Source organism: Leucoraja erinacea, chromosome 16 (assembly GCF_028641065.1).
Source record: "Leucoraja erinacea ecotype New England chromosome 16, Leri_hhj_1, whole genome shotgun sequence".
Lineage (NCBI taxonomy): Eukaryota > Metazoa > Chordata > Chondrichthyes > Rajiformes > Rajidae > Leucoraja > Leucoraja erinaceus.
In genome coordinates, this window is record NC_073392.1 from 3,285,197 (window position 1) to 3,305,000 (window position 19,804).

General features: G+C 47.9%; 1 protein-coding gene across 1 annotated transcript in view; it reads right to left on the minus strand.

Annotated features, from left to right (window-relative positions):
* Positions 1-788: 788 nt before the first annotated feature.
* LOC129704466 (deoxyribonuclease gamma-like) overlaps positions 789-19,804 on the minus strand; it is a 19,685-nt gene continuing 669 nt past the window's right edge. Inside the window, exons 2-8 of the mRNA XM_055647563.1 lie at positions 16,916-17,004; positions 14,587-14,673; positions 11,426-11,538; positions 8,716-8,828; positions 8,168-8,325; positions 4,801-4,897; positions 789-2,137 (exon numbers count right to left, since the gene is read on the minus strand). Of these exons, the coding sequence (XP_055503538.1) occupies positions 2,039-2,137; positions 4,801-4,897; positions 8,168-8,325; positions 8,716-8,828; positions 11,426-11,538; positions 14,587-14,673; positions 16,916-17,004 (756 nt within the window). The 3' untranslated portion in view covers positions 789-2,038. The remainder of the gene's footprint in view (positions 2,138-4,800; positions 4,898-8,167; positions 8,326-8,715; positions 8,829-11,425; positions 11,539-14,586; positions 14,674-16,915; positions 17,005-19,804) is intronic.

Sequence of the window (19,804 nt, forward strand, 5' to 3'; positions counted from 1 at the left end):
CAGATCAAAGGGAGGCTACAGATTTTTGGCTGTTGAGTAGAGAGCAACTACTGGTGGATAAAAACTGTTTTTATGTCTGGCTGTGGCAGCTTTGACAGTCCGGAGTCGCCTTCCAGAGGGAAGTGATTCAAAGAGTTTGTGGCCAGGGTGGGAGGGGTCAGAGATGATCTTGCCCGCTCGATCGTTTGTTTATAGAACTGTCAACATCGGCAGTCTTTGCTTGTGTTCAGTTGCATGTTTATTTTTATTTTTTGAATAAAAGTATTTGTATAATGATTTAAAAAAAACCTTTATTATGATAAAACAGCACTGAATTATGTTGGCAAATCCTTTACAGCATTCTTATGATTTTTAATATATCAGCAGTTCATTTATGTATATTATATCAGACATTTCTATCTGAAACTTGTTCAAAGAAGGAACTGCAGATGCTGGAAAATGGAAGGTAGACAAAAGTGCTGGAGTAACTCAGCGGGTCAGGCAGCATCTGTGGAGAATATGGATAGGTGACGTTTCACAGAATGCTGGAGTAACTCAGCGGGTCAGGCAGCATCTATGGAGCTAAGGAAATAGGCAACGTTTTGGCCGGCCCGAAACGTTGCCTATTTCCAGAAGGATTTCGGCCCGAAACGTTGCCTATTTCCTTAGCTCCATAGATGCTGCTGCACCATAACTGAGTGGGTCAGGCAGCATCTATGGAGAACATGGATAGGTGACGTTTCACAAAGTGCTGGAGTAACTCAGCGGGTCAGGCAGCATCTATGGAGAACATGGATAGGTGACGTTTCACAGAGTGCTGGAGTAACTCAGTGGGTCAGGCAGCATCTGTGGAGAACATGGATAGGTGGCCCCTTCTCCAGAGATGCTGCCTGACCCGCTGAGTTGCTCCAGCAATGTTTATGGATAACTTTGGGATCAACCAGCATCTGCAGTTCCTTCCTACAGATGTAGAAGTCCTTTCCTGCCACTAAACGTCACTCCCTCACATGTTAATCAACCACTCCACTTCCTGTGAGTTTAAGTTGAAATTCACCTCCTGCCCTGTGATCTTGCCAAGGTCCGGCACGGTGGCGCAGCGGTAGAGTTGCTGCCTCACAGCGCCAGAGACCCGGGTTTGATCCCGACTACGGGCGCTGTCTGTACGGAGTTTGCACGTTCTCCCCGTGACCTGCGTGGGTTTTCTCCGGGATCTCAGGTTTCCTCCCACACTCCAAAGACGTGCGGGTTTGTAGGTCAATTGGCTTGGTATAAATGTAACATAATAATAATAATAATAATAACTTTATTTATAAAGCGCTTTTAGACAACATCAGTTACCACAAAGTGCTGTACATGGGAAATCAACAAAAAGTTATTACAAACTACTAAAACCATTAAGACGACAGGACTATAAAAACAGTAAAAAATTAAAAGACATTAAAAGCACTAAAACAGGAACAAAGTCTCAGCCAGTGTCGAAAGCCAGTGAATAAAAGTGAGTTTTTAGGGAGGATTTAAAGATGGACAGTGAAGGGGCCTGTCTGATCTGCAGCGCCAAGGTGTTCCAGAGTGCCGGGGCAGCAACAGAAAAGGCTCTATCCCCTCTGAGCTTCCGCTTAGACCTTGGTACCTCAAGGAGCAGCTGATCCCTGACCTGAGGCACCGGGCAGGAGCATATAGGTGGAGCAGCTCAGAGAGGTAAGGCGGGGCGAGGCCATTCAATGACATTGTCCCTAGTGTGTATGTGTAGGGCAATTTTAACTCGGTGGTCAATAGGGCCTGTTTCCGGGCTGTATCTCTATACTAAACTAGAAGCTTAAGATGTGTAAGATGTGTAAGAAAGAACCGCAGATGCTGGTTTAAATTGAAGGTAGACACAAAGTGCTGGACCCTTTGGGTCTCGACCCGAAACGTCGCCCATTCCTTCTCTCCAGAGATGCTGCCTCACCCGCTGTGTTACTCCAACATTGTGTATCTACCTTAGAAGCTTAAGCCGCGTGATATACGCAGTGGGTCCCACTGCAAGGCAAGGTGTGGCCGCCATGGTCTCAGTCTTCCTCTACCCACGCGGGCCTTTGTGGGACTTGAGCCAACTGAAGAAGCCGTGAGTCTCCCGCAGGTCAACCTCCACGGGGTAGTGGTCACTCACGTTCAGCGCCTGCCAATGGGAGAAAGAAGACACGGTCAAAGGTGGCCTCAAGCTCGTAGAGTCACACAGCATGGAAACAGGCCCTTCGGCCCAACTTGCCCACGCCTACCCACATACCACATCTACACTAGTCCCACCTGCCTGCACTTGGTCCATATCCCTCTAAACCTGTCCTATCCATGTACCTGTCCAAATGTTTCTTAAACGTTGCGATTCTCCCTACCTCAACTACCTCCTGTGGCAGCTCGTTCCATACACCCACCACCCTTTGTGTGAAAAAGTTGCCCCTCCGATTCCTATTAAATCTTTTCCCCTTCACCTTAAACCTGTGTCCTCTGGTCCTCGATTCCCCGACTTTGGGCAAGAGACTCTGTGCATCTACCCGATCTATTCCTCTCATGATTTTATACACCACCTGCCCAAATATTTCTTAAACCTTGTGATATTCACGACCTCCTCTGGCAGCCCGTTCCATATACCTATCAACCTCTGCAAAAAAAAAGTTGCCCTGCAGGTTCCTATTAAATTTAAATCTTCCCCTCCAGCCTTAAATCTACATCCTCTCAGATATATAATGTTTCAATGAGTGTAGTGACCCTGACTTGCGTTTGGACTTGCGGTGAATGAAGGTGCGGAAAGCAGTGACTCACTTTACTGCCCTTTTTTAAATGTTATTACACCTTCTTATGAATAATTTTATGATGTAATTTCACTACGCCATTGTGAGGTTGTATTTGCATAACCACCAAGGTCATAAACTATGAACAGAGTCCAGAGGGCAAGATGATGCCCAACCCCAGGTGACTATTTGCCTGCTGGCCACTGAACCACATCTATAAACTCATATTACACCCACCACACACACTTAAATCTCCACTCCTACAGCAGCATTTTTTTACTCTATCTGTATACTGTAAATAGACAATAGGTGCAGGAGGAGGCCATTCGGCCCTTCGAGCCAGCACGGCCATTCAATGTGATCATGGCTGATCATCCCCAATCAGTACCCCGTTCCTGCCTTCTCCCCATATCCCCCTGACTCCACTATTTTTAAGAGCCCTATCTAGCTCTTTCTTAAAAGCATCCAGCGAACCGGCCTCCACCGCCCTCTGAGGCAGGCTAGATTGTAATCATGTGTGGTCTTTCTGCTGACTGGACAGTTTAATTGTCGTGGTATAATTGTATATTGTCCTTAGTGTGTGTAGATTGGTGTTAGCGTGCGGGGATCGCTGGTCAGTGCGGACTCAGTGGGCCGAATGGCCTGTTTCACCCTCCTGCCCACTGAGTCTACACTGATCAGCGATCCCCGCACACTAACACTAATCTACACACACTAAGGAAAATGCATCCCTAAACAAAACTAAACTAATGAGTACAATCTGTGTGGATGTACCATTACAAGTACAAACCACAGGTATAATCAAAATCAATGGCTTGTTTGTAATCATGTGTTGTTGTCTTTCCGCTGACTGGATAGCAGGTGACAAGAAGCTTTTCGCTGTACCTCGGTACATGTGGCAATACACTAAACTAAACTGAACTAAACTAATAGCCCTGTCCCACCGTGCGAGTTCATTCCAAGAGCTCTCCCCAGTTTAAAAAAAATCAAACTCGTGGCAAGCACGGACAATGAACGTAGCGGGTACGTCGGAGCTCGGAGATGTCTCTTAGCGGCTCGTAGCGCTAACGGCAGGTACTCGGGAAGACTCGCTAACGGCAGGTAAGCACGGGAAGGCTCGTGAAGATTTTTCAACATGTTGAAAAATGTCCACGAGAGCCCCGAGTACCCATTACCGTAAATCTCCGAGTTCGAATCAGGGCAAACTCGGGAGAGCTCTTGGAATGAACTCGCACCAGGGACAAAGCTTTTAAGCCTGAAACGCTGCCTACTTCCTTCGCTCCATAGATGCTGCCTCACCGGCTGAGTTTCTCCAGCATTTTTGTCTACCTTCCATTTTCCAGCATCTGCAGTTCCTTCTTAAACTAAAGCAGGGATTGTTCATATTACACTTCGCTCTCCCTGAGGTCATGCCACGCCGTTCCCCTGTCATTTTAGAGACCAGCCGTTCTTTGTTAAATCCACAATGATCGTTTGAGCATCACACCCTCATTGATCCAATTCTTTAGACTTTTAACTTGACTTTAGAGATGCTGCGTGGAAACAGGCCCTTCGGCCCATCGAGTCCGTGCCGACCAGCGATCACCCCGTACACTAGCACAACCCTACACACACACACACACACACACACACGCACACGCACACGCACACGCACGCACACGCACGCACACACACACGCACACGCACACACACGCACGCACACACACACACACACACACACACACACACACACACACACACTAGGGACAATTTGCAATTTTACTGAAGCTAATTAATGAATGAATAAGTTTATTGGCCTAGTATTCACATACAAGGAATTTACCTTGGTGCTCCGCCCGCAAGTGACAACATGACATACAGTGACAGTTAGGAATGACACATAAAACATTAATAATAAAACATTATCGATTAAACATGTGAATTAAACTGGTCTGAAGGAGGATCTCGACCTGAAACGCCACCTATTCCTTTTCTCCGGAGATGCTGCCTGACCCGCTGAGTTAATCCGGCTTTTTGTGTCTGTACTGAAGAGTCAACAAAAGCTCAGACTTACCTGCGGCTCAGTCATGCCGTAAGCCTCCTTGAAATTGAACACGTTGACTGAATCAGGTACGACCGCCTTCAGCAGCTTCTCACCACGAAGGACAATCCTGGTTTATGGAAACAATAAGAAGGATGATCATGTAAAACCCCTGTCCCACTGTACGAGTTCATTCCAAGAGCTCTCCCGAGTTTGCCCTGATTCGAACTCGGAGATTTACGGTAATGGCCGCTCGTCAGTACTCGGGGCTCTCGTGGACATTTTTCAACGAGTTGAAAAATCTTCACGAGTCTTCCCCGTGCTTACCTGCCGTTAGCGAGTCTTCCCGAGTACCTGCTGTTAGCGTTGCGAGCCGTTAAGAGACGTCCCCGAGCTCCGACGTACCCGCTACGTTCATTCTCCGTGCTTGCCACGAGTTTGATTTTTTTTAATCTCGGGAGAGCTCTTGGAATGAACTCGTACCATGGGACAGGGCTTTTAATCTCAATCTGAATTTCTGCAAACAATTCACAGTTTATGGTGACACCTGGAACAGTGATGATAAACATATAAGATTATTAAGGGTTTGAACACACTAGAGACAGGAAACATGTTCCCGATGTTGGGGGAGTCCAGAACCAGGGGCCACAGTTGAAGAATAAGGGGTAAGCCATTTAGAACATTTAGAATCTAGCTCTCTTTTGAAAGCATCCAGAGAACCGGCCTCCACCGCCCTCTGAGGCAGAGAATTCCACAGACTCACAACTCTCCGTAAGAAAAAGTGTTTCCTCGTCTCCGTTCTAAATGGCTTGCCCCTTATTCTTAAACTGTGTGGCCCCTGGTTCTGGACTCCCCCAACATCAGGAACATGTTTCCTGCCTCTAGTGTGTCCAAACCCTTAATAATCTTATATGTTTCAATAAGATTGCCTCTCATCCTTCTAAACTCCAGTGTGTACAAGCCCAGCCGCTCCATTTTCGCAGCATATGACAGTCCTGCCATGCTCCCACATCCCAAGGCATCCGGGTGTGTAGGTTAATTCTCTGTAAATTGTGTAGCGAGTGGATGAGAAAGTGGGACAACATAGAAACTCGTGTGAACATTTGATCGATGGTCGGCATGGTGGGCCGAAGGGCCTGTTTCCATGCTGTATCTCTAAATTCTAAACTCTTTTACTTTTAATGAAGTGATTTATTTAATGTTTGAACTCATGTCCTTGTCTTAAGGATTCTGCAGTTAGATGGTTCATCCCCTCTCTCGTGGATATCGGCAAAAGCAGGTCAGAGTTCAGCCCTCAGCCCCCGACACACCAAACAATGATGTACCCAGTCTCTCCATGTAATTCAAGCTGTACTTAATCAGTGCATTAGGTAGAAACAAGGAACAGCAGATGCCAGTTTACAAAAAAAAGACACAATGTGCTGGAGTAACTCAGGCGGCACGGTGGCGCAGCGGTAGTGTTGCTGCCTTATAGTGCTTGCAGCGCCGGAGACCCGAGTTCGATCCCGTCTACGGGTGCTGTCTGTACGGAGTTTGCACGTTAAAGGCGACAGATAGCACAATGGGCTAAGAGTTCGGCTGGCGACCGGAAGGTAGCCGGTTCAAATCCCGCTTGGAGTGCATACTGTCGTTGTGTCCTTGGGCAAGACACTTCACCCACCTTTGCCTGTGTGTAATGGAATGTAATTACGGCGGCAGGCGCGGGCACACCGCGACGCCCTGTGTCTCCCTTTCAAGGGAGATGCTAAAAATGCATTTCGTTGTCTCTGTACTGTACGCTGACAATGACAATTAATTGAATCATCATTTTTCTCCCCGTGACATGCGCGGGTTTTCTCACGAGATCTTTGGCTTTCTCCCGCACTCCAAAGACGTGCAGGTTTGTAGGTGAATTGGCTTGGTGTAGGTGTAAATTGTCCCAAGTGTGTGTAGGATAGTGTTAATGTGCGGGGATCGCTGGACGGCGCGGACTAGGTGGGCCGAAGGGGCCTGTTTCCATGCTGTATCTCTAAACTAAACTAAACTAAACTAAACTAAACTAAACTAAACTAACCTTAGAGATTCACTTAAAAACAAATGAATGAAGAAAAGTATTTTCCCTCCCCATTGCAGGCGGTTTATGAGTTGTTTTATTATTATCTAGACTGCACTTAAAACTTTTTCACTTGAAGTTCTTTAGAAGAAGGGACCCGACCCGAAACGTCACCTATCCATGTTCTCCACAGATGCTGCCTGACCCGCTGAGTTACTCCAGCACTCTGTGAAACGTCACCTATCCATGTTCTCCACAGATGCTGCCTGACCCTCTGAGTTACTCCAGCACTCTGTGAAACGTCACCTATCCATGTTCGCCACAGATACTGCCTGACCCACTCAGTTATGGTGCAGCAGCATCTATGGAGCTAAGGAAATAGGCAACGTTTCGGGCCGAAATCCTTCTGGAAATAGGCAACGTTTCGGGCCGAAACCCAGAAGGGTTTCGACCCGAAACGTTGCCTATTTCCTTAGCTCCATAGATGCTGCTGCACCCGCTGAGTTACTCCAGCACTCTGTGAAACGTCACCTATCCATGTTCTCCACAGATGCTGCCTGACCCGCTGAGTCACTCCAGCACTTTGTGTCTTATTTTTGTAAAACAGCGTCTGCAGTTCCAGGACTTTCAAGGTCCTTTCTAAAGTGGTCTGCCATCTCAGATTCCAGGAATGAGTGAGTGTTTGATGAGCGTTTGACAGCACTGGGCCTGTACTCGCTGGAGTTTAGAAGGTTGAAGGGAGGACCTCATTGAAACTTACAGAATAATGAAAGGCCTGGATAGAGTGGATGTGGAGAGGATGTTTCCACTGGTGGGAGAGTCTAGGACCAGAGGTCACAGCCACAGAATTAAAGGGCGCTCTTTTAGAAAGGAGGTGAGGAGGAGCTTCTTGAGTCAGAGGGTGGTGAATCTGTGGAACTCATTGCCACAGAGGGCTGTGGAGGCCACAAGTCAGTGGATATTTTTAAGGCAGAGATAGATGGATTCTTGATTATGACGGATGTCAAGGGTTACGGGGAGAAGGCAGGAAAATGGGATTAAGGGCCTGTCCCACATGGAGATTTTTTTGGCGATTGCCGGCGTCATATCAGTGTCGCCAAAAGGTTTTGGGCAATTCAAAATCCAGCGCTGCGACACTTGTTGCGACACTTGTTGCGACACTTGTTGCGACACTTGTTGCGACACTTGAGTCATTACGCCACGTATTTTACGGTGACCTGATACGTCCGTTAATGTTGCCGGCAGTCTCCGAATAAATCACCAAGTGGGACAGGCCCTTTCGGAGGATGAGATCAGCCATGATTGAATGGCGGAGTAGACTCGACGGGCCGAATGGCCTAATTTTACTCCTATAGCTTGTGATCTCACCTGTCGTAGGCACAGTGCGTGCTTTCCTTCACCGTCGTGTCCTCTTCATCACCAATCAGCCAGGCAAAGTTGGTATCGTTTCGCAGTCTGATATTCTTCCATTGCTTCCTCCTCACGTAGTCGCAGTCGGCATTCAAGTCTCCCATGATGATGAAGTACTGTCGAGGGCAAAAGTTTAGTTTAGTTTAGAGATACAGCGCGGAAACAGGCCCTTCGGCCCATCGAGCCCCCACCGATGCTTTCAAGAGAGAGCTAGAGAGGGCTCTTAAAGATAGCGGAGTCAGGGGATATGGGGAGAAGGCAGGAACGTGGTACTAATTGGGGATGATCAGCCATGATCACATTGAATGGCGGTGCTGGCTCGAAGGGCCGAATGGCCTACTCCTGCGTCTATTGTCTATTGTCCGGAGACGGCACCCATTCCTACTCTCCAGAGATGCTGCCTGTCCCCGCTGAGTTACTCCAGCGTTTTGAGTCTATCTTCGTCGTAAAGCAGCATCTACAGTCGGTCCCCACAACCTAGTGCAGTGAGGGTGGTCCTCATGTACCTTGGCTCTCCAACGCTGCTTCATTTCCGTGTAGACGTCGTACAAGGCATCAATCTCAAACACGGAGGAATCTGGCATTGAGTGCAGGGGAATAACCACAAAGTCTTTCACAGCTTAAGGAAGGAAAGAGAAATGAACTATTAAAGAAACCCGCTCCAATATCTTCAAGGGCCTGTCCCATTTACGTCATTTTTTCAGCGCACCCGCACAGTCGCAGCAGGTCGCTGAAAATGTTGAAAATCCAGGGGTGACCAGAACAAGGTTCGACTCTTTGGGCGACTACTTTGCCAACAAAATAGAGAGAGTACAGAGGAGATTTACTAGAATGTTGCCTGGGTTTCAGCAACTAAGTCACAGAGAAAGGTTGAACAAGTTAGGTCTTTATTCTTTGGAGCGCAGAAGGTTAAGGGGGGACTTGATAGAAGTTTTTAAAATGATGAGAGGGATATACAGAGTTGACGTGGAAAAGCTTTTCCCACTGAGAGTAGGGAAGATTCAAACAAGGGGACATGACTTGAGAATTAAGGGACTGAAGTTTAGGGGTAACATGAGGGGGAACTTCTTTACTCAGAGAGTGGTGGCTGTGTGGAATGAGCTTCCAGTGAAGGTGGTGGAGGCAGGTTCGTTTTTATCATTTAAAAATAAATTGGATAGTTATATGGACGGGAAGGGAATGGAAGGCTATGGTCTGAGCGCAGGTATATGGGACTAGGGGAGATTATGTGTTCGGCACGGACTAGAAGGGTGGAGATGGCCTGTTTCCATGCTGTAATTGTTATATGGTTATATGGTTACTCACAACCATACAGGCTTCACCCCGTGACATGTCGACACGTGACACCTGTTTGGTCGTGAGTAGTCGCCACAAAGAGTTGCGCCTTTTTCTGGTCGCCCCTGGCAGCTCGTTCCAGGCACCCACCACCCTCTGTGTAAAGAGATTCCCCCACATATTTCCTTTAAACTTTGCCCCTCTCACCTTAAACCAGTGGTTCCCAACCTTTTTTTGGCCATGCCCCACCTAATCACCTCTAAAATCCTGATCCCCCCCCCCCCCATGTGGTGATATATAATTCTTATCATTTAAAAAGTGAACTCCATTTCAGCTGAAGAAGCTTAAAACGCCAATACCTTGGTTTAAACAAGTTTCAAAAGAACATGGCATCCATGAAAAAGCAAAATGAAATAAACAAAAGACAGTTAAAGTTCTGAGCAAGAAATTACTAAAAAATTGTAAAAAAAAAAGAAAAAAACATTAGGTGGTATTAAAATAATAATAATGATATGTTTCCCTGATGGAAAATCCAAAAAAATAAAAATCGAAAATTTGGACCCAGACCTCCTCAGTTGCGCTCAATTGCTCCCCTTAAAAATCAAATTGCCCCCCTGTGGGGCGTACACCCCACGTTGGGAACCACTGCCTTAAACCAATGCTTCAAAGTTATAAAGATATTTGTTGTGATCAGCTTGCAACGTTTTGCCACAGTAAGGAGAATGTTTGCATCTTACATACCTGGGGAAAGTGTTACTCTGTGAGTGTATGTGTCTGTTTATGATACAGTTAAGGGCCTGTCTCACTTACGCGTTTTTTTCGGCAACTTTAACAAAATGTAACAAAAAGACAATTACCCCCCCCCCCCCCCCCCCCCGACCCCCCCTCGCGACAAACTACGACTAAAGTGTAACCCCATGGCCGGGGCGGAATTTCTCGCCGACCCAGCTGATGCTTGGCTTCCCTCAAGCCCGCCCGCTTGCCCGCTGAGGGCTGCTGAGGAAACCGCTCCAGCACCGCTTCGCCAAAGCCGCCCTCAGCCCCCTTCAGTGGAAATGGAATTGGCTGTGGTCAATGTTGGGTGAAGGAGAGAGCGTTCACGTCGGGGCCCGCTGCATCCACCGATCTTACCGCCACCACCACGCACAAGAGGCGACAAGACAGACACCATTGTACGCAGACGCCGAGAAGTGAGCTCAGCTCTGGCTGGACAACTTCTAATCTTGTGTGTGGGCTCGACAAGAAGAAGATTGACTGTATGTGTGTGTGTGTGTGTGTGTGTGTGTGAGAAAACGACGCTCGGGTAAGTGTTCAAGAAGGAACTGCAGATGCTGGAAAATCGAAGGTAGACAAAAAACGCTGGAGAAACTCAGCGGGTGCAGCAGCATCTATGGAGCGAAGGAAATAGGCAACGTTTCGGGCCGAATCCCTTGGGAAATAGGCAACGTTTCGGGCCGAATCTCTTGGGAAATAGGCAATGTTTCGGGCCGAATCCCTTGGGAAATAGGCAACTTGGGAAATAGGCAACGTTTCGGGCCGAATCCCTTGGGAAATAGGCAACGTTTCGGGCCGAAACCCGAAAGGGTTTCGGCCCGAAACGTTGCCTATTTCCTTCTCTCCATAGATGCTGCTGCACCCGCTGAGTTACTCCAGCTTTTTTGTGTACCATTGGGTAAGTGTTACGTGTGTGTGTGTTGTGCTACGCGTGTGGGCCGGATGATTTCGGGTTACGGGCCGGATCCGGCCCCAGGGCCGTAGGCTGGCAACCCCTGGTCTACCCAATCCATGCCTCTCATAGTTGTATATGGGTCTATCAGGCCTACCCTTCAACCACTGCCGTTCCAGAGAAAACAATCCAACTCTGTGTACAGCGTCTCCGTGGTGCTGCTGGTACCATCAGTAAGTGTGTACTTCATACGGGAAAGGGGTGCAGTTACTTACAGGTGGAGGGTGATGAAAACCAGACTACAAATGGCTCTCGTGCAAACACATCCGCGTTGTTTGCTGGGAAATCCGGATATTGATAACTTCTTTTGACCGATAATAATTTGTGTCTAAAATGGAAGCAAAGACATACATGCCCAATAAGGACCAGGTCATTAACAGATCATTGAAACCAAGTGAGATTGCATTTCGGGTAATAGACTGATACTATAGACACAAAACACTGCAGTAACTCAGCGGGACAGGCAGAATCTCTGGAGAGAAGGAATGGGTGACGTTTCGGGTCGAGACCCTTCTTCAGACACGACCCGAAATGTCTCCATTCCTTCGATCATGAGATGCTGCTTGATCCCGCTGTGTTACTCCAGCATTTTTGCCTTTCTCCGGTAAACCAGCATCTGCGGTTCCTTCCTACACAAATAGTTTGACTTCATCTCTTGAACCAGATTCTTCTACGTTGAAAAAGTGACTTCTGAAAAGTACTTGGGTGGACAAAAATGCCGGAGAAACTCAGTGGGTGAGGCAGTATCTATGGGGCGAAGGAATAGGTGACATTTCGAGTCGAGACCCTTCTTCAGACCATACTCTTAAAAATACTTTGCTGCCTACTTGAACTGTGACTTGAGGAACAGCTTCTTCCCCTCGGCTATCAGGCGTCTGAACGGTCCTTCCATAAGCCAGGGTACTGTCCGATTCACCTCTACCCCATTGCGGACATTGGACTTTGTCTCTGGAACTGATGCACTACAATGCTGAGAACTATATCCTGCACTCTGTATCTTCCCCTTTGCTCCACCTGTTGGACTTGAGTTTGTCTTGAGTTGAGGCAAGTACTGTGAGTGCATTTAAAAGTCACCTGGACAGGTACATGGTTAGTGCAGTACATGAGTGCAGAGACGGTTCACCAGACTGATTCCTGGGGTGTCAGGACTGTCTTATGAAGAAAGACTGGATAGACTTGGTTTATACTCTCTAGAATTTAGGAGATTGCGAGGGGGATCTTATAGAAACTTACAAAATTCTTAAGGGGTTGGACAGGCTAGATGCAGGAAGATTGTTCCTGATGTTGGGGAAGTCCAGGACAAGGGGTCACAGCTTAAGGATAAGGGGGAAATCCTTTAAAACCGAGATGAGGAGAACTTTTTTCACACAGAGAGTGGTGAATCTCTGGAACTCTCTGCCACAGAGGGTAGTCGAGGCCAGTTCATTGGCTATATTTAAGAGGGAGTTAGATGTGGCCCTTGTGGCTAAGGGGATCAGAGGGTATGGAGAGAAGGCAGGTATGGGATACTGAGTTGGATGATCAGCCATGATCATATTGAATGGCGGTGCAGGCTCGAAGGGCTGAATGGCCGACTCCTGCACCTAATTTCTATGTTTCTATGTTTCTATGTTGGGAGAGGTTTACCGTGATATGGTCCACAATGTAGGCAAATGGGTTTAGCTTAGATGGGCCATTCTGGTCGGCATGGGCAAGTTGTGCCAGGGTGCCCGTTTAAATGCAGAATGACTTTAAGACTAAATATTTGAGGCCTGCACAGTCCACATCCCAAAGACGTGCCGGGTTTTGTAGGTTAATTGAGCTCTGTAAAGGGCCTGTCCAACTTGGGCGACCTAATCCGCGAGTTCTGGCGAGTTTGCCCTCGACTCATACTCGCTGCATGGTCGACACGAGGTCGTAGGAGGTCTTTGTAACTCTCCTTCATGCTCGAGAGTGGTCTCCGCGTACTCGAGGCCTCAGCTAGGCCGCGGCGTATTTTTCAAACATGTTGAAAACTGCCCGCAAAAAATGCCATGGAAAAAATCGATACTTTTTTACTCATAGGTTTAGTCGTAGTAGATCGGCATGTTGGTCGTAGGTAAGAGAGGGTAGTCGTAGATAGTCTTTATCATAGTCGAAGGGAGGTCGAAGGGAGGTCATTTTTTCAATCCCTTCTAAACTCTTCTAAACTCACCAATTAGGTTGCCCAAGTGGGACAGCCCCTTAAAATTGCCCCTAATGTACAGGTAGTGGATGGGTCAGTGGGATAAGATCATCAGCTGTGAGTGTTTCAATCGCCCCAACTACAGATGATCCGACTGCCCCGACCACGGGAGAGGAAGAGGATTGGACTTTATTGCCTTCCATCACAGCGAGGTATGTGGAATCCACTGTGGTGGATGTTTAAGTTAACTAGTATGTGGTTGTGTATCGTGTTGCTTTTCACTTAAGGGCCTGTCCCACTTGGAGATTGTTTTTGGCGATTGCCGGCGTCGTATCGGTGTCGCTGAAAGATTTTGAACGTTTCAAAATCCAGCGGCGACAAAAAAATGTTGCGGCGTTTGAAATAACACCGCACGTCAATACGTCATCACGCCGCGAATATTCCAGTGACCTGATCCGTCAGTCAATGATGCCGGCAGTCGCCAAGTGGGACAGGCCCTTTAGTATGGCCGTAAGGTAACTCATATTTCACTGCACCATAATTGGCACATGTGGCAATAAACTAATCTTGAAACCTTGAGCCAGTGTGAAAAGGTTTGTTTCAGTGCTGTATCTCCAAACTCAACTCAACTCAAAGTGAGTCTGAAGAAGGGTCTCGACCCAAAACATCACCCGTTCCTTCTCTCCAGAGATTGCTGCCTGACCCGCTGATTCACCACGGCATTTTGTGTCTATCTTCAGTTTAAACCAGCATCTGCAGTTCCTTCCTACACGTAAAAGTGGTACTTGGTGGTCTGATTGTTTCGTGCTTAAGGCCCTGTCCCACTGTACGAGGTAATTCTCCCGAGTTTCCCCCGATTCGAACTCGGAGAATGACGGCAATGGCCGCTCGTAGGTACTCGGGGACTCTCGTGGACATTTTTCAACATGTCGAAAAAACTTCACGAGCTCACCGTGTTTTCCCGAGTACCTGCCGTTAGCGTTACGAGCCGCTACGAGACGGCCCCGAGCTACGAGCTACCCGCGACGTACATTCTACGCACGAGTTTTGATTTTTTTTAAAAACTCGGGAGAGCTCTTGGGTAAACTTGTATAGTGGGACAGGGCTCCAAGATTGTAGAATCCAACCTTACTTTTTGTTATTAGTCACCCTCTCTCCCCCCCCCACCCACACACACACACACACACAGCCTGCAAGTGCGTGCTCGGTCAACATATAGGAATGAAAGGGTACCTGTAAATAAACGCGTACTGTTCCTTGTAGGTGCCTGTTCCCAGACGGACACTGATGATCGATTCATATTCATTCCTGTTGCCGTGACTAAAGAAAAATGAAAATTCATGTCTGTACATCATTAAAAATCAGGTGTATTTAGAATCAAAATTCGCAAACTAAATAAGGGCTGCACGGTGGCCCAGCCAGGCAGAGTTGCTGCCTCACAGAGTCCCGGGTTCGATCCCTGTCTGTACGGAGTTTGCACGTTCTCCCCGTGGGTTTTGTCTGAGATCTTGGGTTTCCTCCCGCACTCCAAAGACGTGCAGGTTTGTAGGTTAAATGGTCAAGAAGGAACTGCGGATGCTGGAAAATCGAAGGCCGAAACGTCGCCTATTTCCTTCGCTCCATAGATGCTGCCGCACCCGCTGAGTTTCTCCAGCATTTTTGTCGACCAACCGGTTCGTAGGCTAATTGGCTTGGTGCAAGTGTAAATTGTCCCCAGTGTGTGTGTAGGATAGGGTTAGTGTGCGGGGATCGCTGGTCGGCACGGACTCGGTGGGCCGAAGGGCCTGTTTCCGCGCTGTATCTCTAAACTAAACTACACTAAACGAAATACCGAATTATAATCATGTGTTGTCTTTCTGTTGACTGGATAGAACGCGACAAAAAGATTTTCACTGTACCTCGTTACACGTGACAATAATCTAAACACGAAAATTAAATGATGCGTATAGTCTAGGCTGCTTATGTTCTATTTCAAAGAGATTTCTAGTTCCTTTTCTCAATGAAAAGTCATATTGGTTATTTCCTCAATCTAATGCCTTGCAAGGAAATGAGATAGAGGGTGGTAAATAAACACCGTGTGGTGAACAGTGATGTCGTCAGCAAAAGGCAATGACTATGTAAAGGCAGCAACTGAAGGGGCATCTGAGTATAGGAGCAGGGAGGTTCTGCTGCAGTTGTACAGGGTCTTGTTGAGACCACACCTGGAGTATTGCGTACAGTTTTTGGTCTCCTAATCTGAGGAAAGACATTCTTGCCATAGAGGGAGTACAGAGAAGGTTCACCAGACTGATTCCTGGGATGGCAGGACTTTCATATGAAGAAAGACTGGATAGACTCGGCTTGTACTCGCTAGAATTTAGAAGATTGAGGGGGGATCTTATAGAAACTTACAAAATTCTTAAGGGGTTGGACAGGCTGGATGCAGGAAGATTGTTCCCGATGTTGGGGAAGTCCAGAACAAGGGGTCACAGTTTAAGGATAAGTGGGAAATCCTTTAGGACCGTTATGATGATTTTTTTGTGGTGAATCTGTGGAATTCTCTGCCACAGAAAGTAGTTGGGGCCACACAGTTCATTGGTTATATTTAAGAGGGAGTTAGATGTGGCCCTTGTAGCTAAAGGGATCAGGGGGTATGGAGAGAAGGCAGGTACAGGATACTGAGTTGGATGATCAGCCATGATCATATTGAATGGCGGTGCTGGCTAGAAGGGCCGAATGGCCTCTACGCCTGCACCTATTGTCTATGTTTCTATGGAACTAAGCCCCAGCCATGAACAACTACAAAACCATTGCCCACTATCCTAATGTTGTCCTGGATAAGATGGCTGTCAAATGGCGCAGCGGTAGAGTTGCTGCCTCACAGCGCCAGAGACCCGGGTTCGACCCTGCCTACGGCTGCTGTCTGTACGGAGTTTGCACGTTCTCCCCGTGACCTGCGTGGGTTTTCTCCGGGATCTCCAGGTTTCCTCCCACACTCCAAAGACGTGCAGGTTTGTAGGTTAATTGGCTTTGGTGTAAATGTAAGTTGTCCCTAGTGTGTGTTTCTCACGCCCCCCTTGGCCGTGGCTGATCACGGGTGTCTCCAGTGTTGGAGGACGCCTGTGCCCCGTGACTTTGTTTAACGTGGGGAGACTGGTGCACAGACAGCCACCCCACGGTCCTTGACAGATCTGGGTCAGGATCCAGTGGCATGGAGTCCAAGACGACCGGAGACCCTTTTCTGCCGCAGCCTTCATCCGCCTTCCCAGCCGTTGTGACGTTAGCTCCACTAAGGTCAGCCATCGTCCTCCGCCTGTTCCACCGTCGAGGTCTTGGTTGGATTGGCTCTTTGTCAGGGACCTCCCCCTCGACCTTACCGCCATGGGTGGCCCTACCAGGAGCATCGCTCCAGACGGTATCGCTCTCAGGATCTCAGGACCACACAAGCTTCTCCACCACCACAAGGTGTGTGTCGGATAGTGTTAGTGTGCGGGGATCGCCAGTCGGCATGGACTCGATGGGCTGAAGGGCCTGTTTCCACGCTGTATCTCTAAACTAAAGTGAACTATCTCCCTGGGCTTACTTGTTCAGTCTTGTCATGAGCGCAGGAAAGGCTTGGTTGCTCACATCCTTGATCTCCATCATCAACAACAGGTCACAGCGGGAGATAATCTGCAGAAAGTTACACCAATTACACGTGACTTCTTTATAAACATGTCCGAAAGGAATATGAAATAAAAATAACCAAATAACGTTAACTTTTTCTCTCCCCCCCCCCCCCCCCCAGCAGCCCAAGGAAGGGTCCCAACCCAAAACGTCACCTATCCATGTTACCCACAGATGCTGCCTGACCCGCTGAGTTACTCCAGCACTCTGTGAAACGTCACCTATCCATGTTCCCCACAGATGCTGCCTGACCCGCTGAGTTATGGTGTCAGCAGCATCTATGGAGCTAAGGAAATAGGAAACGTTTCGGGCCGAAACCCTTCTGGTTACAAATAGACCTTTGCAACGTTTCCGGGCCGCCCTTTTTTTGTAAACCAGCATCTGCGGGTTTCGGCCCAAGTAAAGGCAGGTTGCAACTATTTCCTTAGCTCCATACGAGGATGCAGAATGCTGCAGGTGGGACCGCTGAGCATCTTTACTCCAGCACTCTGGTGTGACAAATCTTTATGTCGTTAAAAAGGAACGTCAGACCTATCCATGTTCTGTGGGTCAGCATCATAGATGCTGCCTGACCCGCTGAGTTACCCCAGCACTCTGTGAAACGTCAACGATCCTTGTTTTCCACAGATGCTGCCTGACCCGCTGAGTTACTCCAGCACTCTGTGAAACATCACCTACCCATGTTCTCCACAGATGCTGCTCCATAGATGCTGCCTGCTGAGTTACTCCAGCACTCTGTGTCTATCTTTGGGACAAATCTTTGATTATTGTTGCCCCTTTTCCAAGGCTTTTATGATAGGGACATGGATGTTCAGGGAATAGAGGGATATAGATCACGTGTGGACAGACAAGATGAGTTTAGCTTAGTATTGTATTGTGGGCTGGAGGCCATGTCCCTGTGCTGTAATGTACCATGTCCCATGTGCAATTGTCATTGCACCCTGCCCATGAACTTTGAACATACAGTCTTTAGATTTGTATTTGAGTGGTCCCTAAGTGCGGCACGGTGGCGCAGCGGTAGAGTTGCTGCCTCACCTCGCCAGAGACCCGGGATCGATCCTGACTACGCGGTTTGCCACGCGTGGGTTTTCCCCGGGCGCTCCGGTTTCCTCCCACACTCCAAAGCCGTGCAGGTCTGTAGGTAAATTGGCTGTGGTATCATTGTAAATTGTCCCTAGTGTGTGTGTGTGTGTGTAGGATAGTGTTAGTGTGCGGGGGGGGTGGGGAAACGCTGGTCGGCGCGGACTCAGTGGGCTGAAGGGCCTGTTTCCGCGTATCTCTAAACTAAACTCAACTAAACTAAAGATTCAAGATTCAAGGGAATTTATTGTCATGTGTCCCTGATAGGACAATGACATTCTTGCTTTGCTTCAGCGCAACAGAACATAGTCGGGCATGAATACAGAACAGATCAGTGTGTCCATATACCATTGTATAAATATACACACACACACATGAATAAATAAACTGATAAACTAAACTAAACTAAACTCAGAGCAGCATAGATGTCAGGATGATTAAACAGCTTCCAAGAACTGTAATTAAATCTGTCAGTTCGCCACTAGAATTGTTATTATTATGGGGGTTATTTTTAAATGCAGCTTCTGTCTGAGTTCCCGTTGTGTATTCCCAATCTTCCTGTTGTTTTCCCAGATGTTTATGGGATGCAGAGGAGGGGTCTTCTTCTGCGGAACAAGCAGGGATCTTGAGACACGAACAGTGACTTTTATTTAGAGATGCAGCATGGAAACAGGCCCTTCGGCCCATACGTTTTATGTTATCCCACTTTCCCACCCGCTCCTCACGCACGAGGGGCGATTTACAGAGGTCCGATTCGCCCACGAGCCCGCCCGCGCGTCCTTGAGATGAGGGAGGGGAAACCCACCAGGTCACAGGGGAAAACGTGCAAACTCCACTCTGAGGTCGGGGATCGAACCCGGGTCTCTGGCGCCACGAGGCAGTGGCTCTACCCTCCGCGCCACCGTGCTGCCCATAACTGGCATTTTGGAATAGCGCCTCGTCCCAGTGACGGGGGGGTTTAACACGGGATTTCATCTAGCTCATCCACAATAAAAAATCAAATGACTTTAAATATCGATATAGTTTAGATCATATGATGGAATTTAGTAACATGTAACATCTGTCCACACGGTACCATGTTGACATGATCTGTTGTGCTGCCACAAGTGAGAATTTCATTGTTCTGTTTCAGGACATTTGACAAAAAAACACTCCTTGACTCCAAAAAACCCTGTACCTAATCAGTGCATTAGGTAGAAACAAGGAACAGCAGATGCCAGTTTACAAAAAAAGACACAATGTGCTGGAGTAACTCAGGCGGCACGGTGGCGCAACGGTAGAGTTGCTGCCTCACAGCGCCAGTGTCCCAGGTTCGATCCCGACTACGGGCGCTGTCTGTACGGAGTTTGCACGTTCTCCCCGTGACCTGCGCGGGTTTTCTCCGAGATCTTCGGTTTCCTCCCACACTCCAAAGACGTGCAGGTTGGTATGTTAATTGGCCGGGTGTAAGTGTAAAATTATCCCTAGTGTGTGTAGGATAATGTTAGTGTTCGTGGATCGCTGGTCGGTGCGGACTTAGTGGGCGGAAGGGCCAGTTTCCGTGCTGTATCTCTAAACTAGACTAAACTAGATGTGTAGGAAGGAACTGCAGATGCTGCTTTAATCGGGATGTTCCCGATGTTGGGGGAGTCCAGAACCAGGGGCCACAGTTTAAGAATAAGGAGTAAGCCATTTAGAACGGAGACGAGGAAACACTTTTTCATCCAGAGAGTTGTGAATCTGTGGA